At 39.6% G+C, this 26,249-nt stretch overlaps 1 protein-coding gene across 1 annotated transcript in view; it reads left to right on the forward strand.

Annotated features, from left to right (window-relative positions):
* The window catches only part of Melk (maternal embryonic leucine zipper kinase), a 73,552-nt gene that overhangs the window by 38,033 nt on the left and 9,270 nt on the right, over window positions 1–26,249 (forward strand). The window contains exons 11-16 of the mRNA XM_048334376.1: window positions 8,913–8,999; window positions 13,208–13,327; window positions 17,957–18,067; window positions 21,415–21,646; window positions 24,146–24,242; window positions 25,513–25,681. Coding sequence (XP_048190333.1) covers window positions 8,913–8,999; window positions 13,208–13,327; window positions 17,957–18,067; window positions 21,415–21,646; window positions 24,146–24,242; window positions 25,513–25,681 — 816 coding nt within the window. The remainder of the gene's footprint in view (window positions 1–8,912; window positions 9,000–13,207; window positions 13,328–17,956; window positions 18,068–21,414; window positions 21,647–24,145; window positions 24,243–25,512; window positions 25,682–26,249) is intronic.

Genomic DNA, 26,249 nt, shown 5'->3' on the forward strand with positions numbered 1-26,249 from the left:
GTGGCTCAAGTGGCAGAGTGCTAGCTTGAGCAAAAAGAAGCCAGGGACAGTGCTCAGGCCCTGAGTCCAAGGCCCAGAACTGGCAAAAAAGAAAAAGAAAAAAAATAAAGCTTTCTTTGAAATCTGGTTTGGTAGAAGATACCTATATATGGTCAGTTGCTTCTGTATTATGTCTGTTAACTTTGATTTATAAACATGAATAAAATTCAGTGACATGAAGACATATAGTAGGAAAAGGGAGAAATATTTTAAATAAGTCATTAAAACTTGAGAAGTTTTTCTTCTTAAGGATTTGTTGCATGCAAAATCTGAAAACATACCATGGACTTATAAAATCTAGTCTGTCCATTAGCTATTTTCCCTTGTAACATTATGTGACTTGTTCATTTTGTTGTGCAAATCTTCCAGATGGTAATACATTTCACTATGTAATTCTAACAAACAAAAAACCCACATTATGTATTGGAAAGCAGTTGGTTTTATGGTGGCAGATACAAGTTTTCTAAAATGTAATTTTTGATTGAAAGACCGAACTATCTCTTTGGCAACAAGTACTGTTACTTGATTTCCTTAAGATGTCATGTTTACTTTGTTCCTCATTTACAAACTATCTGCTAAATATCCCAGTCTAAATAATCACAGCTTGTTGATATTCTTTCAAGTAAAAATTGTATTCTTTTGAAAAAAAAAAAGGCTAGTTGAGCTTGATTCTTTTCCTCTAGATTTCTATCATTCTTTGATATGCACTGTTGATATTTCCTATTTTGTCACATAGCATAGTAAGGGCACATGTACTCAAAGTTGAAATTTAATGAAATTACAATTGTTTACTGCTTCAACAAAGACTTAGAAATACCTGTGTTTTGAACTGTGAGTGCATGTGAATGGATACAATATCTTTGATACCACTGGATGGATTTGCAACAAAGTACCACTTTACTCATTGCTTTTCTGCCACCAGTATAAATGTCACCACTGTGAAAATGGAAAAGATTTATTTATTTATTCATTCATTCTTTCCAGTGTTGGAACTTGAACTTAAGGCCTTGCACTTCTTAAGTGTTTCACCACTTGAGCCATGCCCCCAACTCTTTTTACTTTAGTTATTTTCCAAGTAGGAAATACTTGGAAATAGATTCAGTCTATCCTATTTATACTTCCTATGTAGCTGGGATATAGTGTATGCTACCACACCAGTTTTATAGTTGAGATGCACTTTTTCCCTGGGTTAGCTTTGTAATATTTACCTCCAACTAGCTATAGACATGAGCCTCAACACCTGGCATGAAAATTAGTTTGTTAATCTTGGAAGCCCTCAGGAGCCTGTATACCATACTTTGAAAATGACCTAATACGTATGTGAAAGTACATATAAACACAAATACTATTTATTTAAGCAGTTAATTTAATATTCTTCCCACACCAATGTCTAGAAAATACTTACATATTACATATGTAGTAGTTACACAAGAAAGTAAATGGCAGTAAAATGCAGACATTACTAAAGTATATGTAAAAGGTATATACACAAAAGGTATATGCACAAAAGGTAATCTTGAAATCTAATGACTTAAATCAATGGTAATTTATAGTTTTGTGAGCTAGCAGTTTGGGCTAGATTCAGTTGGGCAGTTCTTGTGTGAGTCTTGCCTGGGTTCACTTATGTGTCTGCAGTCATCTGGTAACTTGACTAGAGGCGAATGTTCTAAGCTAGACCTAGAAGATGATTGGCAGTTGTGAACCATGTATGCAGCAAGCTACTCTGGAACAATGCATATGGTGTCCGGATTCCAAAAGAAGGAAGAAAGTGGGCAAGCCCTAAAACCAAGTATTATCCAAGTAGTCAAAAGTCACATGGCTGGGAATGTGGCTTAGTGGTAGAGTGCATGCCTAGCACACATAAAGCCCTGGGCTCGATTCCTCAGTACCACATACACAGAAAAAGCCAGATGTGGCACTGTGGGTCAAGTGATAGTGTGCTAGCCTTGAGCAAAAGAAGCTCAGGGACAGTGCCCTGGCCCCGAGTTCAAGTCCCAGACTGGCAACACACACATACAAAAACACACACACAGATGTCACATGGCCAAGGCCAGAGTCACTATGGAAAGTATATCCTTTGAGATCGCCATAATTCTTATCTTTTATTGTAGATGAGGAAATGGAGTCTGGGGTGGTACTGGGGAAGGGGGAGGTTGGAAACTAAGGCCTTGTACTTGCTAAGCAGATGTTGTATCACTTGAGTTATGCTCCCAACCCATTTTGTTTTAGTTATTTTTTTAATAGGCATTCACATTTATGTCCAAGCTGGCTTGGACCTTGATCCTCCTACTTACATTTAACACATAGCTAGGATAATAGCATGTTGTGCCCAGCTGTTGGTTGAGATTAGAGTCTGGTGAACTTTTTTCTAGGGCTAGTCTTGAATCTCAAGTCCTTGTATTTTTTACCTCCTGAGAACCTAGGCTTAGGTCTGAAAATTAAGAAATAAATTTAGGGAGAAGAGTGGTATTCTTTACATCTTTGCAAAATTCTTTTGCTTAATGGAAGACACTTGAAATCTTTATCTACTTCTTTATTCAACCTGTTTTGATTTTTGTCTTTTGTTGTTTTGGATCAGCATCTCACTGTATAGTTCAGGCTGACCTCAAACTTATAATTCTCCTACCTCAGTCTTCAAATACTAGAATTACTGGGCTGGGGATATAGCCTAGTGGCAAGAGTGCCTGCCTTGGATACACGAGGCCCTAGGTTCGATTCCCCAGCACCACATATACAGAAAACGGCCAGAAGCGGCGCTGTGGCTCAAGTGGCAGAGTGCTAGCCTTGAGCGGGAAGAAGCCAGGGACAGTGCTCAGGCCCTGAGTCCAAGGCCCAGGACTGGCCAAAAAACAAACAAACAAACAAAAAAAATACTAGAATTACTGGCATGAGCCACTATGTCTGACTCTTGATTTTTTTTTTTTCCTGGTACCAATGCTGGAACTTAGGACCTTACACTTGCTCGGCTCATAGCTGACTCTTTGCCTTTGCCACTTGTGCCACGCCCTCTAGCTCATCCTTTTTCTGGTTAACTGGAGTTGGAGTCTCACAGACTATTCTACCTGGGCTGGCTTCAAACTGTGATCCTTCATAACTCAGCCTCCTGACTAACTAGAATTACAGCTATGAGCCACTGGCAGCCATCTTATACATTGTTTTGTCTGAAGCATATTAAGACAGTAGTCTCACACAGATATATAACAGAAAAGAGAGAAGTATTTTAATAGTCATTAGGTAATTGGAGATACTCTAATATTCCATCATAACAGCGATAGTGGAGCGCAGTATGAACCAGGATCAACAGAATAATTTGCAGTTGTGTCTCAGATAGTGAGGTATTTCCTTTCCAAGCTAATCACAAAGAAACAAGTAATTTTCCCAGTGGCTACCTGGTCTTGAAAGAAGACTTTACTTGCTTCAAGTCTCTTCTTTCTTTTCTTCCTACTAAGAAAGCCATGTAACCTGAGCTGAAATCATTCCAAATCTCCTTGACTGCTTACCCCTAAAGCGTCTCTCCTATCCCTATTCCCCCTAGGCTTCCATGATGTACTTGTGTCTAGTGAGTACATAAAGCACTGAGAGTGTGGGTGTTTGAGTAGTGCAGTGTAAAGGCCAGGAAACTGCTGTGTGAGATGGGTGTTGCAGATGCCTGTATTCAACCATTGGGGGTCATTGTTTCCCCATGTGTGGAGGACTTTTCATGCCTTTTCAGCCATGATCTTAATAATCCTAAGGATAGAATATGCTATTGTGATAAAACAGAAATCCAGATGAAGAAAATCTGATTTTAACACGCCAAAAGGTTTTGCTTTGACCAAGGAACAGTATAAAGTTTTATGTTTTGGTATAGTATGAAGTATAGCAAAGTTTCAGTGTTTCTTGAGTGTACAGTTTCCCTTACATCTTTTTTTAAAATTTAATTTAATTTATTTCAAATTTTTATTATCAACCTGATGTACAGAGAGGTTACAGTTTCACACGTTAGGCATTGGATACATTTCTTGTACTGTTTGTTACCTTGTCCCTCATACCCCCCTCCCCCCTCCTCCTTACCCTTTCCCCCCTGAGGTGTTCAGTTCACTTACACCAAACAGTTTTGCAAGTATTGCTTTTGTAGTTGTTTGTCTTTTTTTACCCTGTGTCTCTCAATTTTGGTATTCCCTTGATGTAATTATTGCTGGATGTGGTAGCAAGTATCTCTGTTCTCAGCCATTCAGGAGGCTGAGGTAGGAGGATGGCAAGTAGTAGGCTAGCTTGGAAAATATAGCAAGATCTTGTCAAAAGAAAAAAAGAAAAGAATAATTAATGTAAGAGTGAATATTTGTTGCGTACTTAGAACAGTATACCATTATAGTAAGGGCTCTCTTTATATTATATGGAAAAGTAATATAGATAGAGCTGTTGGGATAGTACTTTGAGGAGGGCAGTATTGGGACTTAACTTGGAGCCAGGGCTCTCTGCCTTAGGAAACTATCACTGTACCACTGCGTCACAGCTCCACTTCTGGCTTTTTGCTGGATAATTGGAGATAAGAGTATCACAGACTTTATTGCCTGGGCTGGCGTGGAACCTTGGAACCACAATCCTTAGCTTCCTGAGTAGTTCAGGTTAAAGGCACATGAGCTACCAGCTCCTGGCTTAGGCCTTTAAGTTAGGCACTGGGTTTGATTTTTCCCCCCCTCTTCTAACTCATTTAATCCTTACTGTATCTCTGAAGTAGATACTACTGTCCCTCCATTTTACAGATGGAACAGCTGAGAGAATTTTTTTTTTTTTTTTTTTTTGCAGTTGTGAGGCTTGAATTTGGGGTCTGGGTGCTTTTTTCTGAGCTCTTTTTTTGCTCAGGTCTAGCTCTCTACCACTTTGAATCATAGCTCTACTTCCAGTTTTTGAGTGGTTAATTAGAGATAAGAGTCTCATGGCGACTTTTGCCCAGATTGGCTTCAAATGCTATTCTCAGATCTCAGCCTCTTGAGTAGCTAGGATTATAGGCATGAGCCACCAGTGCCGAGTGCCTGAGACAGAATCTTTAAGTAACTTGGTCACGGTTAAATGACTAGGAAGTGTAGAGCCAGGATTTGTATCCCAGCCAGTCAGGGATAGATCTGATAGGTCTTGCTCAGGGCCTAATCCTGTACATCCTCAGCCCTTTTAGCAAGCATTGTTTGTCTTATCCCTCCAGGAGCAGAGTCATAGTGAGGTGGCATTGTGGTGTGGTAAACAAAAGCCCTGGGCTAGGAATGAATCATGTCAGTTTGGAGAAGGTAACAGTAACTTCTGAGCATTTTATCACCTCTAATATGAGTATTTTACTATCAGTCTCCTGTGTATGTTTGGATCATGTCTTGCCTTTCATAGAACACCTTTACATATTGGGCCACTTACCTATTTTGCCTGCTTTACAGAGCTATTGCAGGATATGTTATATGTAGAAGAGCATACAGGATTATTGTTGCTTTTTGAAGTGCTAGCCTTTTTCTTTCAGTGTTTTGCTATAAAAAAGAATTCAGATTTACTTAGATATTTAAGGCATAGATGCTGTGATAACATTGCACAGTCTCCTCCTGTCATTTTCATGTACAGCTCTAGTACCCAAGTATTGTATCAAATGGAAGTAATATTCAGTTCCATTTTCTGCCCCAGTGAACAGGAAATGTAGCAGGCACGGGTAATCCAAAATAATTGGCTAGATTTGGGTATGCATTTTTTCGCCCTTAGCCTAACTTGAGTGGGTGAGAATTTAGAACTTACAAAACAAGTATTGAGCCCCTTTGGAAAACTCAATTTGAGATAGTCATAATTTTAAGACTTTGTCATGTTTGTTTCCCTACTCTTTTCAGTAGAACAGCTAGTACCTCTTTTCTACCTTTTCCTGCTTAAGATTCTACAGGGAACCCAAATATGTTTCTCTTCTTACTTGAGCAGTGATGATATCCAACTGAGTGTGAAAGTGGTCTTCTGAGGTTAAGATCATTCAGATGAGGGAATCTACAGTTCTGGGTCAAAGTCAAAGTAATGTTTGGAGAAATTTCCACAGTATAACCAATATAAACCTTTGTGGTCTCTACTTTCCCTGTATCCCATGAATTTGTGCTTATGCCAGCTGATAGTGCCTGTTTGTTTCAGTTTGTTCTGTCTGCTATAACACAATACTATAAATTGAATGGCTTAAAAACCTTTATTTCTTACAATTCTGGAGGATAGAAATTTCAAGATCAGGATACTGGTCTGTTTGCTGTCTGGTGATAACCATCATTCTTTTATTTGGGCGGGTGGGGGGGTGGGATCTTGGGGTTTGGGACTTAGGGCCTGAAGATTGTCCCTAGCTTCTTTATGCTGAAGGCTAGCACTCTACCACTTGGGCCACAGCACCACTTCTGGCTTTTTCTGTTTATGTGGTGCTGAGGAATGGAACCTAGGGCTTCATGCATGCTAGGCAAGCACTCTGTGGCTAAGCCACATTCCCAGCTCCAGTCTGCATTCTGATTCATAGTTGTTCCTTTGAATTATATTCTTCTGTGGTAGAAGGGGTGAGGAATCTCTGTGGATCTCTTTTTGTCAGGGCACTATTCCATTTGTATCCTACAGATAGATCCCATTCATAGTCTATAATCACTTGCTAAAGTTCCCTCCTAATACTACACCATTGATGATTAGGTTTCAAGATAGGGATTTTAAGGGAACACATTCAAATCACAGCAAGTTCATTAACTTTTCTAGTTTTTTCCCATTTTTATGACAGCAGGATGACTGTCTTGAGCGTACTGTTATATGTGTAGTGTCCTGAATAAGGGAACATTGTGATACTGCTCTGTCTTGTACTGTGTAAACCTCTTTCTTATATTTAGTTCTAAATATCTCACTTTGAAGGTCAATGGCAATCTGTGGTATATATGATCTATGGAAAGTGGCAGAATAGTGAGAGGACTTAATCATTAAAGCAGGTTGAAGAAACTGAAAAGGAGAATACTTGAAGAGGAAAGCTGCCTATAGTTGGAATATTTAAATATCAGAAAGGTTCTAATATAAAGGAAGAAACAGAATTTTGCATATTAGTAAAAATAGTTAACTATTTTTGAGGCCCTAGTTTGTTTAGATGTACTGTTTCTCATATTACATTTATTGCAATGCACAGAGCTCAGAGAGGTATGACATGCTCAGAGTCCTGTGGTTATAAAATGATGTTACAATTAAAACTGAGGTTTGTCTCTGGTCTCAAAGCCTGTTAGCTGTCAGGCTGCACTGATTCACAGTGGATAGAGATCACAGGGACACAAACCTCAGCAACAGGGAGAAGCTGGCCGTCCCAACTGTTCTGAGTTCCCTGCAGAGGAGGACTTGAAGCAGAAAGTAAAACATCACTTCCTGGGGCTGTTGTGAAGAGAATGTCTTACTTTGGAAAGGCGAACTTTAAAATAACATTCCTTATGATTATATTTTTGTGTAGTCTTTTGAACGCCTTTCCAGGTCCATCCTGCCATTCCTGCCATTTCTTCTGTGATCCTCACTCAGTTCATTACTGGCCCCATTTTTAGTGAGGTCCCATCATAGAGTGATCTGAATACCAGGATGGTTTCTATCCTTAAGTGCAATTAAATTTATATAGGAAGTCTCAGTGTTTTTAAAAATTACATTTTGTTATACCTTCTGCATAATGATTCTTGCTCAGCATTTATGGTTCTGTCATAAGGGCTCCTTGGACTGTGCTTCCCTGATAACCTGAGATGTAAATGCTGCAAGTCTAAGCTGCTCTTACAATTTGAACAGCCACTAATTTTCAAGACCTAGGTGACTAGTGTTTGGTGAAAGTGCCAATGCAGATTTTGTAATAGGGAAGGAGTAAGGGTCTCTTTTCTACACAAAGTCACCTTTAAATACAGATCAGGCAGTGTAGGATATGAAGTGGGAACACATCTTCTTGAAGTGATCATTGTCATCTAATTACATCTATAAAAAATTATGAGGAATATTGAATTGAGAATTTAACTCAGTGGTAGAGTACTTGCCCAACATGACAGAGGCCACAGTTATGTAAGTCTGTAAATTGTAGCTACTAGGGGCTGGGAATATGGCCTAGTGGCAAGAGTGCTTGCCTCCTATGTATGGAAAATGGCCAGAAGGGGCGCTGTGGCTCAGGTGGCAGAGTGCTAGCCTTGAGCGGGAAGAGGCCAGGGATGGTGCTCAGGCCCTGAGTCCAAGGCCCAGGACTGGCCAAAAAAATAAATTAAAAAAAAAAATTGTAGCTACTCAGGAGGCTGAGACCTGGGCAGAAAAGTCTGGGAGGCTCCGTATTCAAAATAACCTGCAAAAAAATTTGGCTGTAACTGGGTACCAGTGGCTCATGCCTCTAATACTAGCAACTCAGGAGGTTGAGATCTACAGATTATGGTTTGAAGCGAGCCTGGGCAGGAAAGTCCATGAGACTCTTATCTCCAATTAACCAGCAAAAAGCCAGAAGTAAAGCTGTGGCTCGAGTGGTAGAGCACCAGGCTTGAGCCCTGAGGCTTAGGTCCTGAGATCAAGCCCCAGTGCCAGCATACATGTGTGCATGTGCACGCGCGCATGTGTGTGCATGCACACACACACATACACACCCCTCCCTGCTGGAGGCAGGCCCAAGTGGTGGAGTGCTATCTAAGCAAGCAAGCTGAGCAAGTGCTGGGCCCTCAGTTCAAATTATAGTACTGCAACCCCCACCCCATAGTCCCCAAATAACAAAACACAAATATTATAAGGAATGCTGATTTGTATCCCAAAGTTGACAATCTAATGTTGTTTTTGAAGATTGCTGTTTGATTTTAAAAAGTAATTTTTTATTTTCAAAACAATTTGTGAATTTTATTAATAAAAATTTGTAATATTCTTTTTTTTAGTTTATTCACCTTGATGATGATTGTGTAACTGAGCTTTCTGTCCATCACAGAAACAACAAGCAAACAATGGAGGACTTAATTTCATTGGTAAGAAATACACATGAATTTGAGAGTAGTGTCTTTTGTTTTACTGTTCTTTATCAGTACATTACAAATAATATAACACTTTTCAGACTTTATTTTATCATGAATGTAAATATTGCATATTACATTTATAAATGATTTTAACATAATTCTTTTCTAAATTTTACTGCATGTCTTTAAACATAAATTCTACACTTAAGACATTGATGAAAGATGTTTATGACTGAGAAACAGTAAAGTAGTTACAGGGAATGGATAGTTTAAATTTTGACTACTTTCAAGATTTTGAAATATATATTTATAGATGTAATATTAATTTATACAATTCATATTGAAAATTCCTTTCTGTTACTTTTTATTTTTTTTCCTTTTCTTCTTTTCTTGAAATAGGGTCTTGATATGTTGCCCAGGCTGGCCTCAAACTCAGCATTTTGTCTCAACCTCCAGAGTACTGAGATTATCAATAGGGACCACCATATTTGGCTTGTAATTTCTAGTTGGTATAGCCAAGAAAAGCCAAATTTGTAATCCATGAGGATCAATTACAATTTTTTTTACGTTCTCTTGAGACCTCTGCCTTTATATTTGGGGGTGGTTTGATAGGACACAGAGGGAGATCAGCATACTTCATGCTAGAAAAATGCTGCTAATCTTTGTGCAGACAGAAATAATAAGATTCCCAAATATTCAACTTCTTTTAATATGTATATGTGAGTACTCTTAAATGGCCTTATTTATTTCTCTTTGTGGTAGCTGAATTTGAACTCAGGGCTTCATGTCTTTTGCTTGCTCTGTTGCTGGCATTATACTAATTGAGCATGCCTCTGGCCACTAAATTACTCTTTTCTTTTTTTTTTTTTTTTTGGTGCATGAGTGACGGGGTTGTGGGAGCTTTTTTTTTGTTTGACCATCCCTGTGATGTAGACACCAAGATGTTTAAAACTGAGTGTCTTGGGAGGAAGGTCAGGTAGGAGGATAGTGGGCTAATTTTGTTTTTCTAATCCTTTGGTACCAGTGGTTGCCTCTTTTCAGTCCAGGTTCCTATGGACCTAAGATTTAACTGAGTATCTGAAAATATTTTTCTTTTCTAGAAATGGAAGCTTTTCTAGAAATGGAAGTAAACCTAAGACACTTTAAAAAGAGGGAATTGCCTAAATGATAGGGGAGACATTAGTGTATTAGACTTGTGGACTGACCTTAACTGAAAGCATAACTAATGTGTTGATTTATTTGTCATTGAACACAAAATTCCCTTGTGCATCTTATTGTAATGAGAAGTACACAGTAACTATGGCAAAAAAGTTATAAAGAGGATGTTCCCCATTCTCCCCAGCAAGGGAATAAGGAACAATTTACTGGAGAACTTTCCAAGAAATAGCTCTTAGGAATTTGAACAGAAACAAAAAGCTCAATAGTAATGCTTGAAAATGATGTTAATGCAAAATCTTCCAGAAGTAGAACACAAAGACAGATGTAAAAATACCAAAGAGGTTGTTATAAAGGTCCAGCATAGAAATAATAGAAGTTGCAGGAATATAAAACAGAAGAGAGGAAGAAACTGTCAAAGAAATATTCCAAACAAGTATATGAGTTTTCAAGAATGAAACAGAACTTAAACAAGGCACAGTGAATGCAAATATATCTGTACCAAGGCCTCTTCTAAGCTGGATGTTGATAGCTCACACCTGTTACAAGGTAGCCTGTGCAGACAAATCAGAGAGACTATCTCCATTTAATCAGCAAAATTCTAGAAGCAAAATTGTGGCTCAATTGGTAAAGTGCTAGTCTTGAATGAAAAAGCTCAGGGATAACACCTAGGCCCTGAATTCAAGCCCCAAGACCAGCATCAGAAACAAAACAACAAAAACCCTGCACCTCTAGTAGAATTTCAGAAAATTGTGTGGAAAGATTCAGAAAGTTTTCAAAGATAATAACAAAAGATCATATACAAAGTCTTAAGAGTCAGAAAGACTACTTTACTTTCCCATACTCAAAAATTATTTATCTTAGGCTGGAAATGTGGCTTAGCAGAGAGTGTTTGCTTAGCATGTGTGAAGCCCTGGGTTCAATTCCTCAGCATTACATAAATAGAAAAAGCTGTTAGTGGCTCTGTGGCTCAAGTGGTAGAGTGCTAGCCTTGAGCAAAAGGAAGCCGGGCCCCGAGGTAAAGTCCCAGGACTGGCCCCAAAAAAACTCCAAAAACAAAAAAAATCTCATCAGAAAGTTACCGGAGGATATATTCCATCAAAGCAAAAGTAGGAATACTTATGATCTATTAAATTGGGGCTACATTATAGGATACAGGTGAAAGGAATTCCTAGATTGAGAGTTGTGTAGCTGGCTGTGTTCTAGGCTGAGAAGCCTGACCAGGATGGAGCATGGAATATAGTCATGTAATATCTCCAAGAAGGAGGCAGGTTAGTACTGTGAATATGTTAAGGGAGAGTGGAGTGGAGCCAGGGGAGGCAGAGACAACTAGGGAGGGAGGGAGGGAGGGAGAATGTGGTTTGAATTAGCAAGAATGATAATGGACTCCTTTAAAAAATTTTAAACTTCAGTAAAACAAAGGTCAAAAAGAAAGAAATGTGAGAATGCTGAATCTTCTTGAGTCTAGGACCTAGTTCAGGGCCTAGTTGCTATCCCAGAGCTTCTTTTGCTCAAGGCTAGCACTCTACCACTTAAGTCACATCTCCACTCCTGGCTTTTTTTGGAGGGAGAGGTAGTTTTTATTTGGGCATAAGAATCTCATGAATCTTCAGATCTCAGCCTCCTGAATAGCTGCGATTATAGTTGTAAACTACTGGTGCCTGTCTGAGACCCTATCTTAAAATAAACAAGCCTGGTGCTGGTGGCTCACACCTGTGGTCCTAGGTACTCACGAGGCTGGGATCCCAGGATAGTAGTTCAAAGCTAGCCTAGGCAAAAAAGTCCGTGAGACTCTTATTTCCAATTAGCCACCACAAAACTTGAAGTGGAGCTTTGGCTCAAAAGTGCTAGAGCATTAGCCAAAAAGCTCAGGGACAGCACCCAAATAATAGAGTTCAAATTATACAACTGACATCAAAAAACAAAAACAAATAAAACAAGTGGGATTCCAGTGGCTCATGCCTAGAATCCTAGCTGCTCAGCAGGCTGAGATCTGAAGATCATAGTTCAAAGCCAGCCAGGGAAGAAACTGTATAAGACTCTCCAATTAACCAACAGAAAGCTGGAAGCAACCAGCAAAAAGCTGGAAGTAGTGCTATTGTTCAAGTGGTAGAGCTGCCAGCCCGGAGCAAGAAAGCTTTGAGAGAACACTCAGGTCCTGAGTTCAAGCCCTAATACTCACACCAGAAAAAAAAAAACCCAAAACAAATGAATAAACAAAAACAACACATAAGAATGTGTGATCTTTTTAAACTTTTTTCTTCTGTTTTTTAATCTTTTGTCTTTAGCCCTGTGTCATTCAGCTGTTAGATTGATACTCAATCAGTATGACTGTATCCAATCACTATAACTGTATTGGTTGTTAAAATATTAACATATTTCGATAAGTATACTGTGTCAGTACCCTTCTTGTTGCCTCTATTAGTCTCCATTTAATTTTTTTTTAAATGGTAGGGTGTTGGGGGTTGAATCCAGGACTTTGCATAGAGCTGGACAAACACTCTACCACATCTCCTGCCCTACATTTTATAGTAAAAAATGTTAATAATTGACCTGGCAGAAGCCTTCTAGGACTTACTCATTTCTTGGCCTCTATTCTCATTATGTGTCAGAATACCAATTAAATATTTAGAACATTGCCCTACTTGGTTATAAATACTATTTATATACTCATTGATTTAGTTAACAGTTATGATAAAATTACACTTATGGTAAAAATGCGGGGAGGAGATGTGTAGGAAAGGAGGGAGTTTTAGGGTTAAAGTCTCATTTTCCATGCTAGAATTTCTACAGACAATATCTCGCTGAAAAACTTAAGGTTGTATGAGCAAGTGATGTAGAAATATCAGCTCATAGAAGAGATAGCCTTAGACATTCTTTTGGTGAAGTGGCAATTGTAGGTGTGGAAAGATGTTTAGAGGATTGCTTTGTCATTGTATGTTTTTGTAAAGCTGCTAATCTATAAGATTCTGAATTCTCTTATAGTGAGAAAAAAATAATGAAAACAATATTATTTCAACAAACAAGTTTAGCCTTCTAAGCAGATTGGTTTCCTTTTCCTCCAGTGGCAATATGATCACCTCACAGCCACCTATCTTCTGCTTCTAGCCAAGAAGGCACGGGGAAAACCAGTTCGGTTACAGCTCCCTTCTTTTTCCTGCGGACCTGCCAGTACCACCCCAAAGGTAAATGCTGGATTTTTTGGTCTGAACACTTGCTACTCTTACCAGGAACCACTGTGTTCTTGAGGGGACACATCGTCTTGAATGTTAACTTAGTGTCAAGGAGGCAAGGCAAGACATTTTGTCTTTTAAATATTTTGTTGTTATTAATTTGTTTAGAGAGAGTTTTGCCTGCCTCGGCCTTTTGAGGCCTGGGATTACAGGGGTGCACCACCAGGCTGATTTCAACTTTGTCAGTGAGAAAACTTGAACTCTAAAAGCTTGAATGGTTAATATGGCATTAAGTAAAATTCCTTTCCATTTTCCCCTTTTTATTTTTCACTAAAGTACTTCCTAGTTATTGTAGAAATAGATAAGCTATAAAAAAATTAGATTTGTCCACAAATTTACCACTTATAGATTACATAGTAAATATTTTACCTTGTCTTCCCAGTATTTTAAGTACTACTTCTGCTTTTTTTTTTTTTTTTTTGGCCAGTCCTGGGCCTTGGACTCAGGGCCTAAGCACTGTCCCTGGCTCCTTCCCGCTCAAGGCTAGCACTCTGCCACTTGAGCCACAGTGCCACTTCTGGCCGTTTTCTGTATATGTGGTGCTGGGGAATCGAACCTAGGGCCTCGGGTATACCGAGGCAGGCACTCTTGCCACTAGGCTATATCCCCAGCCCCTACTTCTGCTTTTTTTCTGAGTATGTATTGGAGGTAAGAGTCACATGGACTTTCCTGCCCAGGCTGGCTTCAAACCATGATCCTCAGATCGCAGCCTCCTGAGTAGATAGGATCACAGGTGTGAGCCACTGACATTCAGCTCTGTCATTCTTTTAAAAGTATGTATTAATTGTACCAAGGGGTTTCACTAGGGATTTATAAGCTATTTTAATGTCTGCTTTGATATTTATGTTAAAGGTTTTTGCAGTATCTGTAGCTCATGCAATTCAAATTCCTTCGAAGAGTGGATCATATACAAGTTATTAACCTTTACTTTGTCTTTATCTCCGTTTCCTTTGTCATGGGCTTTCTTCCCTACCCCTATAGGAACTGAGCTCAAGACTTCACATGAGGTATATCCTCAGTCCTTTCACTTTTAGTTTGTTTTTCAGATAGGATCTCAAGCTAAGTTTGCTGGAGCTGACCTCAGACCACAAGCATCCTACTTCTACGTCCTGGGTAGCTGGGATTACAATCTTGATTCACCATACCCAGTCTTGTATGAATATTTGCAATGGAGAAACTTTCTACATTGGGAGCAATATGTCATTCCTAAATGCTTGCATTAGTTAGTGTTCTGTGTGATTCCTTATAGCTCCCAGTGGCTTGAATCAGCTAACCAAATATTCTGTTAGAAGGGTATGGGAATTTGTAATATATGTTCCCTCAGATTAATTCAGGTTATAATTTAAAGAATCCAAAATATTCAAATGATTATGTGGATGAGGTGATTTTTTTTCACTCAAAACTGTGAAAGGTATTAAAATGCCACCTCTTAATGATCTTAAGTTGAAAAGCTCTCTGCCCAAATTCCTTTAACATCCCATTTAGATCTCTCTTGGGCTCTTGTCAATCACGTTATAGGTGTAGTGGGTCTTATGTCCCTGCCAGATCAAATCTAAAGGACATAATGTTAATATCCCATTTTCTCTCCCAAGTTGGTCTGTAGCAGTGCAAGTGGCTTTTGTAGAAGAAATCTCTTAAGTGAGATAATCTTATTCCTATAATGGTATTCTAACCTGTCCTTGGAGAGTTTTATGGGCTGGTAAATACCCCAGGCTCAGGAAGATCTTTTGCCCGTGGGCTCAGCAAATTAACCTATCACTCTTGTTGCCCCTAGTCTCTAACTTTTTAAACTTTCAGACTTAGTTGGGTTCAGTGGGACACAAAAGCATGTGCTTTGCTTCTGATCAAGGTAATTGAATAAAATTGGAAACTCTCAAGAATAATCACCTTAGCTATATTTATAACACCTCAGTTAAAAGGTCTAAGACATTTACCTGACCCTTTGGGTTTTCTTATATCTGAACTGATTTGGTCTCAATCGAACCACTTGTGTAATTTGTCTTCTATCTACTACATAATAAAATTTTACCTAATAATTTCATTATTTGGCAGTTGTGTTATTGAATCAACTTTGATAGCAGAAGAGAGACATTTTAATTTCAAGAAATGAAGGTAGAAGATTTTTAAATTTTAGGTTCTTTTCCTATCTTTGTGTAGGCCAGCGAGCTTTGAAACAAGCCATATGATGTTTTTATACTGTCCTCTCCCTTGATAGAGTCACCCTGTTTTTGGTGGGTATTGCTTATAAGAAAGTAATTCTGAATTATCAGTCACTTGACAGTGACTTCAGTGAAACAGTGCTTTCAGTGAAACCGTGTATCTACTCCAAGAGTCACAGAAGACCACACAATCATCAGCGGCAGCAGCATTTTCAGGCTCCATGCTGAATCTTGGGAAACAAATCTGTATAAAGTGGGGTTCTTTGGTCTTTTCCTAGTCAAGTTGAGATAATTCTTTCTCTTTCTCATAATAGATGATGGATATCAGAGAAGTGGCTAGTGGTGAGTCATATCACTGTAGAAAAATAGTGGTCATTGCTGGAGATGCAAACCAAACCAATAGTTGAGTTTAGAAAAATGGAATAAAAAGAGCATAGTGTTCAGAGCAAAATAAATGGAATTAACAAAAGGTGTGTCACTGAGTTGTACTTGACACATTCTGTAACCATGGATAGACTTGCTTGGTTAAAATGAAGAGTTCAAGTAGGGGAAGTAAGAGAGAGAAGAGTGTGTTAGAACAGTAGAGAAGAGCTACAGAGAACCTTGAAATACCATGTCTGAATTTTAGTCTTTGTGCTTTAGATAATGGGAACCTCTCATGTTTGAGCAAGAGAGAGAGAAGACTTTTGAAATGTTTCTTTAATGGTATGTGTGATATGAGTTCCTGCACATTGTCATGACCACCATCACTCATACAACACTGAACTCTCCTCCATCGAGTCTGGACTTAGCTTTAGTATTTTTCTCAGCCTACCACTCCATGCAGCCATTTCTGGTGGTTAGTAATGCTATAGAAGTGTCACCTGTGGTTGAGAGGGTGGGAATAAAGTGTCAGAGACCATGTATTCTTTGATTAGTTCAGGTATGAAAAGATTTGTCCTTTTAAGATCAGTGGCAGTGGGTCTGAAAAAAGGATGAGGTATCAGAAATTTTTGGTAAATTTTCTGTCTAGGTTAATAAGACTTTGAGGCAAAAAGAGGTAGACATTTTTTAAAAATCCAATAATATCCCACTGCCTTAGACTTCAGAGTATACAGAGGGGGAAGAATGAGAGCAAATAAATTAGTTTGGTGGTAGGTTTAGCACTGGACCTCAAGTGTCCTGTCTTTGGGAGGCTTTTATAAGGCAATTTTTAAATTTTATTGTCAAAGTGATGGCAGTTTTTTTTCTTGGTAGAAAGTTTGTATGTTCTTACAACTAAAAGACCTGAATTTCAAGTTATTTTCTTTTTATCTTTCCGCTTTGTGTGAGCTTTTTTCTTTGTAAATTTGTAAATGAGTTATATGATTTTTACTGAGTGATTATAATTAGCTAAGTATGTCATATAACATAAGAACGTTCCCAGATACACTTAAGAGTCAAAGTTTCCTGATAATTTGAACTAAAATTTTTTGACTTCCTGATTTCTGTACTAGATAGTAAGTTCAATTCAGTATCTTGTCTGTCATTTGCTTCTGCTATCAAAGCCTTGCCTTGTGCCTGTAATTATAAAGTCCACACCTGGGAGGGCTCCATGCAGATGCCCCCCACCTGTTTTAAGTCTGCACTCAATATCTGAGTTACCTAGGTAACTGGCGCACCTGGAGGCAGTTACCTCTTCCTTCTCTGAGGTCACATCTAATTCATCTGGTCATATCTCCCACCTTTTCCTGTATAATCTGGCTCAACACAGTCTCTGCTCTCTTTCCTTTTCTCTCTCACTCTTTTCTCTCTTTTTCCCTTCTTCCGTCTCCTCTTTCTCCCCATGCTTCCCATCTTATATGGGCTGGCAGTTTGCTTTCCCCCCAATAAACTCCTTTCTGCCTGAACCATGTGATGGGTTTCCTTTCTGGTGAACCTTACATAATATATTGTTTTTAAAAATGTGAATCATGGCGAGGTGCCAGTGGCTCACTCCTGTAATCCTAACTTCTCAGGAAGCTGAGATCTGAGGATTCAAAACTAGCCTAGGTAGAAAAGTCTCTGAGACTCTTTATCTCCAATTAACTACTCAAAAACTGGAAGTGGGGTTGGAAATGTGGCTTAGTGGTAGAGTGCTTGCCTAGCATGCATGAATCCATGGGTTCGATTCCTCAGCACCACATAAACAGAAAAAGCCAAAAGTAGTGCTGTGGCCCAAGTGGTAGAGTGCTGGCCTTGAGGAAAAAGAAGCCAGGGACAGTGCTTAGGCCCTGAGTTCAAGTGCCAGGACTGGCACAAAACAAAACAAAACTGGAAGTGGCGCTGTGGCTCAAAATGAAAGAGCACTAGCTTTGAGCAAAATTGCTCAGGGACAGCACCCAGCCCTAAGGTCAAGTTCACAACCAAAAAACAAAAAATCTTGGTGCTGTTTATCACTTTTTTTTGTCTTTTAATTGAATAGTCAAGGAATCTGAGTTTGGAAGATATGACAACAAGTGATGAAAATTATGCAGCTGGACTAATAGACTGTAAATGGTCTGAAGACAGTTTATCAACTCCACAAACAGCACAGGTTGGTGATGTTTATTACTATTTAAAACGGCATATATTATTCAACTACAGAAACATCTAGACTAACATGAAATCTAGTGTGGGCTTGCAAATTTATTGTATCTCTAAACCATTGGAAACATTGAGATTATTGGTGTGTGAATGAAAGGGAGACAACTATTTCCAAGTTTAAGAAAGTCAAATTTTTGTTTTGGAGCACTTTATTGTTCCTTTATAAAAACAAAACAATACATACAATTTACATGTAGTTAGTTAATCCTTTTTTTTTGTATAGTTCTCTGTATTTTGACTATATGTAACTCTCACAAAAATTAAGCTATAGTACAGTTTGTTGCCCCTTCCCCCAATTTCCTGAAGCTCTTTTGTGGTCCTGTCTCACCCTTCTTAACTCTGGAAGAAACTTTCTTTCCTTTAAACAATCTTTTAATCTTAAAGTTTGTTGAGTTTCTTGGGTTCTTTCAAATAGTCTCTCATCTTCTGGGACTCCTGTTACAAGTATATTGACATCCTCGATGGAGTCATTCCATTCTCTGAGGATCTTACACGTTTTTTTTTTTTTCATTTTAATTAACTATTTTCCAGTTTCTTCATTTTCTTTCTTACTGTTGGAAATGCTGTTGAACTACTGTAATGGATTTTTCTTCATAAATATTGTACTTCTCAACTTCAGAATGTCTGAATGGTTTATTTAATTTTCCATACTGACACTTTTCATTCGTTACATCATTGTTCTTACTCTTACTTCAGACATGCCTTTCTCTTGTTCTTTGGATATATTTTAAAATATATCCAAAGTACCACAGTGGTACTCACTAGACACTATGTTAAAAATGAACTATACAACTTATGGGTGAGGATAGGAGGGAAAATCTGGAGAGTGAGGGAAAGGGTAATGTTGAAAAAGAAATGTACTCTTTACCCTTGATTATGTAAATATAACCCTTCTGTATATCAAAAAACTTTAAAAATTGACTTAAAGTCTTTGCCCAGTCCAGACTTCAAGCTTTACTACAAAATATAACAAAAACAGCTAGCTACTGGCACAAAAACAGGCCCAAAGACTAATGGAGCAGAATAGAAGCCCCTGCAATAAAGCCATATATGTATAGTTATCTGTTATTTGAGAAGGGAGCCAAAAATATACATTGGAACAAAGATTGCCTCTCCAATAATTGATGTCAGGAAACTAGACATCCATATGTAGAAAACTAAAACTGGGGGCTGGGAATATGGCTTAGAGGTAGAGTGCTTGCCTTGCATGCATGAAGTCCTAGGTTCAATTCCTCAGTACCACATAAACAGAAAAAGCCAGAAGTGGCTCTGTGGCTCAAGTAGTACTAGCTTTGAGCAAAGGCACTCAGGTACATTGCTCAGGCCCTGAATTTAGGCCCTGAATTTAAGCCCTGTTATGGGGCCCGGGGTGGGGGGAGGTTCCATGTCCCCCCAACAGTCCTCCACTCAGAGACAGTCTCAAGCAAAAAGATGGGTTTATTGGGGAAGCAAGGAAGCCAGGGATGCAGCACAGACTGGGGAGCTGAAACTATGCCCCTGAAAAGCGGGCTGACCGGCCAGGGGCACAGTGCAGACTCAGGAGCTGCCACTGTGCCCCCAAGCAGCCATCAAATTGGGGTTTATAAAGGTAAAAGCGTAGCACAGATGTAGAGGCTTGACACAAGGGGTAGAGCACGCAATAAGTTCACAGATGTAGGAGGTTAATGCAGGGGGTAGAGCATGCAACAAAGCAAGTGTGGCACAGATGTAGGAAGTTGACACGGGGTAGAGGAAATAACAAATAAGCAAGTCATTTGCAGAAGCAGAATTTGGAGGTCAGGTTGACCTAATAATCAAGATGGAGTCAGCTCTATCTCCCCGCCCCCCACCCCATTTCCTACCATGTTTCCCTAATCAAGATGGAGTCAACTCTACAAGTCCCAGGACTGGCAAAAAAGAGAGGGTGGGGTGGAGCGGGGAGAGAAGAGAGAGAGAACTAAAATTGGATCCCTGCCTTATAGCCTAGTGTGGCCTTGAACTTGTGATCCTCCAGTTTTGTACTCCTGAATACTGGGTGTGCAATCCTTTTAATATTTTTTATAGGCTCATTTTTCTTTTCTTTTCCTCTTCTTTGTACTGGTCCTGAGCTTGAACTTGGGGCCTGGGTGCTCTCCCTAAGCTTTTTTACTCAAGGTTAGTGCTTTACTACTTGAGTCACAGATCTTAGCCTCCTGAGTAGCTAGGATTACAGGTGTGAGTCACCAGTACCTTGCTCAACTGAATTTAAAGAATTTTAAAAAATGTATTTATTTCTGTTGAAGAATATTGTTACATGTTTTCTGCCCTGGTCACTAAATAAACTTTTGTTTTTGCTACATACTAGAGGCAAACCATAACAGTCTAGGTACTGGAAGCATTTTTAGGAATTATTTGGGGCTCTATTTCTTAGGATTCTGGGTATGCTTAAATACTTAGTCAGAAATATGTTGAAAATTACCTGTCAACGAAAGAGACTAAAGTGGTCTACCTGTGTTAGAGAGAACTGAATATACGTTTTTTTTGTTTAGTTTTTTTGCCAGTCCTGGGGCTTGAACTCAGGGTCTGGGCACTGTCCCTGGCTTCTTTTTGCTCAAGGCTAGCACTCTGCCACTTGAGCCACAGTGCCACTTCTGGCTTTTTCTGTGTATGTGGTGCTCAGGAATCGAACCCAGGGCTTCATGCATGCTAGGCAAACACTCTACCACTAAGCTACATTCCCAGCCAGAAAGAAAGTTTTTTTTTTTTTTTTTTTTGGCCAGTCCTGGGCCTTGGACTCAGGGCCTGAGCACCATCCCTGGCTTCTTCCCACTCAAGGCTAGCACTCTGCCACCTGAGCCACAGCGCCCCTTCTGGCCGTTTTCCATATATTTGGTGCTGGGGACTCGAACCTAGAGTTTCATGTGTAGGAGGCAAGCACTCTTGCCACTAGGTCATATTCCCAGCCCCTGAATATACGTTTTAAAATTTTCTGACATTTCCACTAATATACTCTTTGTAGTATTCAATTTTGTTTTGGTTTGTTTTTTTGCCAGTCCTAGGGCTTGAACTCAGGCCCTGGCTACTTTTTGCTCAAGGCTAGCACTCTGCCACTTGAGCCACAGTGCCACTTCCGGCTTTTTCTATATATGTGGTGCTGAGGAATCAAACCCAGGGCTTCATGTATACGAGGTGAGCACTTTACCACTAAGCCATATTCCCAGCCCCGGTAGTATTCAGTTTTAATAAGAACAACTTAAGGTAATTTGCAAGTGATTAGGTATGTTATAAAGAAATTGACTTTTCTTCAGTGTGCTTTATCTAGTAACTTTATTTTTCCAGTTTACCAAGCCGTGGACAGAATCAAATGGTCTGGAGTCGAAGTCATTAACTCCAGTATTATGCAGAGCATCTGCCAATAAGTTAAAGGACAAAGAAAATGTATATACTCCCAAGTCTGCTGTAAAGAATGAAGAGCACTTTGTATTTCCTGAGCCTAGGACCCCAGTTAATAAGAACCAACATAAAAGAGAAGTACTAACTACACCAAATCGTTACACTACGCCCTCAAAAGGTATTGTATTTAATGATTAAGAAGCTTCAAATTTCATTCTTCTTACTGTATTGAATATCATATACTGGGTGGGAAATTACTAACAGTACTGTTTCTAGAAGACAGGTTGCCTTATTGCGTTAGTTTGAAGTATATTAGTTAGCTTTAAATTTTTTTAAATGAAACTTTTTCACATTGCCATAGTTGAGTCATAGCACCATGGAATATTAAAACTGAAAGGCAAGCTAGAGCTTATCTATTTCAACTTCTATATTCAACAGTTTAGAAATGTGAGACTCAGGGAATGCAATGACTTGCCCAATGTCATGTCTCCAGGTTTAGGTCTTGCTTGCCCATTTACCCCCACGTAGAATGACTCAAACCCAAGACTCTGCTTTAAGTAGTTGTATAAAGGACTTACCAGTCAACAAAGCAGTTCATGAATATAATGCATCTTGACCAATGTCACCCCTTTCATCATTTCCTCCATAACTCCCAACCGTATCCCTCCTCCCTTGTTCCTTTCATTTTAGATGGTTTTTATTTTTTAAGTAACTATGAAGGTTTTGAAATGTACATAGTTTGGATTTATTTTGTAATCTTTGAAGTACTATCAGTTTACATATCTTGTTCTTATAATACTATGTCAGCCAAAAGCAATTACTGGCCATTTTTCTTTAAATACAAGAGCTGCCTCAGGGAGCAAGTGTCTGAAGCTATAATTGATAGCTTTCATTAGTTCATTTTACTTTTTTCTTACTGTATTTTTTGCCATTCTGGGGCTTGTACTCAGGGCCTGAGCACTGTCCCCTGCTTCCTTTTTGCTCAAGGCTAGCACTCTACCACTTGAGCCACAGCACCACTTCCGGCTTTTTCTGTTTATGGTGCTGAGGAATCGAACCCAGGGCTTCATTCATGCAAGGCGAGCACTCTATCACTAAGCCACATTCCCAGCCCAGTACATTTTACTTTTGCTGTGAGGTTTTTTTTTTAATTTTTTATTTACTTTTTGCCAGTCCTGGGTCTTGGACTCAGGGCCTGAGCACTGTCCCTGGCTTCTTTTTTGCTCAAGGCTAGCACTCTACCACTAGGCCATATTCCCAGCCCCTGTGAGTTATTTTTGACATAAACTTTAATTTCATTTTTGTGACTCCTGTGTAACTCAGTGGGTACTAGTTGTATCTCTGTACACAGAGGTGAAGACTTTTACATAGGTGTTTCTGATTGCTGTTACTCTTTACATTTTTTTGCGGGGGGGCAGTCCTGGGCCTTGAACTCTGGGCCTGAGCCCTGTCCCTGGCTTCTTTTTGCTCAAGGCCAGCACTCTGCCATTTGAGCCACAGCGCCACTTCTGGCTGTTTTCTATATATGTGGTGCTGAGGAATCGAACTCAGGGCTTTATGTATACAAGGCAAGCACTCTTGCCACTTGGCCATATTCCCAGCCCCTTTAAAATTTTTGTAGTGTTATTATAAAGGTGATATACAGAGGGTTACAGTTACTCAAGTCAGGTAAATGCTGTTTTTTTATTGTTATAAAATTTTGAAGAACAGACTTTTATAGTTACAAACTAAACCCTCAATTTCCTTTTAGAAACATGATATGAAAGCTAGGCATTATTGGTTTACACATGTAATCTTTTTTTTTTTTTTTTTTGGCCAGTCCTGGGCCTTGGACTCAGGGCCTGAGCACTGTCCCTGGCTTCTTCCCGCTCAAGGCTAGCACTCTGCCACTTGAGCCACAGCGCCGCTTCTGGCCGTTTTCTGTATATGTGGTGCTGGGAAATCGAACCTAGGGCCTCGTGTATCCGAGGCAGGCACTCTTGCCACTAGGCTATATCCCCAGCCCTACACATATAATCTTAAGCTACGCAAGAAGCTAAGATCTGAGATCATGGTTCAAAGCCAGTCTGTACAGACAAACCTGAGTGAGTCTCATTTGTTGGTTGTGGGGCTTGAACTCTGGGCCTGGGTGCTATTCCTCAACTTTTTATCTCAAAGCTAGTACTCTACCACTTTGAGCCACAGTGCCACTTCTGGTTTTCTGGTGGTTGGAGATAAGAGTCTCATGGACTTTTCTGCCTGGGGCTGGCTTTGAAACGCTATCCTCTCATCTCAGCCTCCCCCCTCTGCCCCCCCCAGTAGGAATACAGGTGTGAGTCATCAGCGCTTGACAGAGCATAAATTGAGCCCTTTCAAATTACAAATTGACTTTAATTTATAGAGGAAAGCACTAATCATGAATTCATATTTATATGATCTATATTTATATAAAGTATTTATAGTATAGTATGACCTCAGTTTACAGTAGAATAAAAGAGTCCTATACATGAAAGGCAAAATAATTTTGCTTTTGCTATAATTCACATGGAAACATTTCTTTAAATAGGTCTTTTAATTTCACTGGCCAAATAATTACAGCATTTCTGAGTCATTGAATGAGGTGATGTGTTCATTATTGACAGAAATTTGGGGACTACAGTATGCCAACTACATATAGTTTGTATTTGTTTTCTAATAGCTAGAAACCAGTGCCTGAAAGACACCCCAATTAAAACACCAGTAAATTCAGCAGGAACAAACAAGCTAACGACAAATGTCATTAGCCCTGAAAGGCGGTAAGTGTTGTTTTTCAGACTCTTTGTTGTTTAGTATGTGTAATGAGATTTTTTTCTTTCACCTGATTAGAGGAGAACCATGACATAGCTGTTGTTGAAGACTAGAGAAATGTCTGTCTGCATGGAGACAGTCTGTGGTCATTACCAACAACATTGCCCCTGCTTTTAAAGGGTAGAATCATGAAATGGAGCATCAGTGCTTTTGGCATGTTAAGAAGTAGTCTTGCCTCCTCCTACTTTCTGCTGTATAGTATAGGCATCTACTTATAGACGACATTCCTTAAATAGTAGAGGCACTGTCCAGTTGATCTTGATTGGATTGAGAAGTGTCTAGATTAGAAAAGCGTACCCCTGACTATGTCTATGAGGACATTTCCTGAGAAAATTAAGAGAGAAAGAACCACCCTGAATGTGGACCATACCATCACATAGTTTGGAGGCCCAGATGGAATAAAAGAGGAAAAAGAAGAAACTGGCTACTGTAGGCTTTCAATGTACTTCCTAGCTACTAAGGTGAGCTTCTGTGCTATTATATCACACCCTCCCTGCCATGATGGACTGAAAACTGAAATCGCAAGCCAAGATATAATTCCTTTCTTCCTTTTCTCCCTCCCTCCCTCCATCCCTCCATCTATGTTTCAGTTTTTGGGGTTGTGCTTACTAGGAAGGCATTGTTCTAGTTGAGTCATATCCCAGTCCTTTTTGCTTTAGTTGTCTGCCACTTGAGCCACAGCGCCGCTTCTGGCCGTTTTCTGTATATGTGGTGCTGGGGAATCGAACCTAGGGCCTCGTGTATCTGAGGCTGGCACTCTTGCCGCTAGGCTATATCCCCAGCCCGACCACTTTCTTCTTAAGCCTTACATATTGCTAGGATGTCCGAGCCCCTTTCACTGTTTGGGCTGTTCTTGAACTGTGCTTCATTTTCACCTCCCAAGTAACAGAGATAGCAAGTATTAGCTTCTATATCCAGCCTTTCTCCTTTTAAATTGTTTCTTTCAGGTTGTCATAGTGATAAAAATGTCTGACTCACACAGGTACTAACTGTGTTAAACATGTTCCTTTTGGATGAAAGTTCCAAGGTATCAGTGATCCTTCCTTGTCTTTTATAACTTTTAAAGCATGATCCATTTTGGATCTACTCTAGTGAGAGATGGCTTTAGTCTTCCCTGAGGAGGAATGAGATGATTGAGTGTAAAGGGTCACAAGCAGGGTCTGTGAGGGCTCCCAGTAGGCAGAAGGCCCAGTGCTATTTGTGCTTTGTTGTTTTAAGGTGCCATTCAATGGAACTGGGTCTCAACCAAGCACATTTGGAGGATACTCCAAAAAGAAAAGGAACCAAAGTGTTTGGGAGCCTTGAAAGAGGACTGGATAAGGTTATCACTGTGCTTACCAGGAGCAGAAAGAAGGGCTCCTCCAAAGATGGCCCAAGAAGGCTAAAGGTAACTAGACTGTAGTTCTTTAACGTGAGTTTCAGAAAACCGCCAATTCTCTTCCTCCCTCTCTCCTCTCTCTCTCCCCTTCCCTCTCCCCATCCTCCCTTTTCTGTCCTTTCCTCCCTTCCTTCCTCCCTCCTTTCTGTCACCTCCCTCCACCTTCCAGTTATAATCTTGCTCCTTCTCGCTTCCTTTTCTCTCTCTTTTCTTCCCTTTCCCTCTCTTCCCTTTTATTTAACAAAAGTTGGTATTATTTTTAGTTTACTTATTCAGTTAATGTCCATTTGTGTGTGTGTGTGTGTGTGTGTGTGTGTGTGTGTGTACGCATGCGTGCTGTCTTGGGGCTAGAACTCAGGGCCTGGTCTATTGTGAGCTATTGTGCTCAAGGCTAATGCTCTGTCACTTTGGGTCACAGCACTATTTCTGTTTTTTTGGTAGTTAATGGGAGATAAGAGTGTCATGAACTTTCCTGCTCCATCTGATTTCAAACCTTGAGCCTCAGTTCTCAGCCTCTTCAGTAGCTAGAATTACATGTGTGAGCCAGAGATACCTGGCTAATGTGCATGTTTGCTGT

This window comes from Perognathus longimembris, chromosome 1 (assembly GCF_023159225.1).
Source record: "Perognathus longimembris pacificus isolate PPM17 chromosome 1, ASM2315922v1, whole genome shotgun sequence".
Lineage (NCBI taxonomy): Eukaryota > Metazoa > Chordata > Mammalia > Rodentia > Heteromyidae > Perognathus > Perognathus longimembris.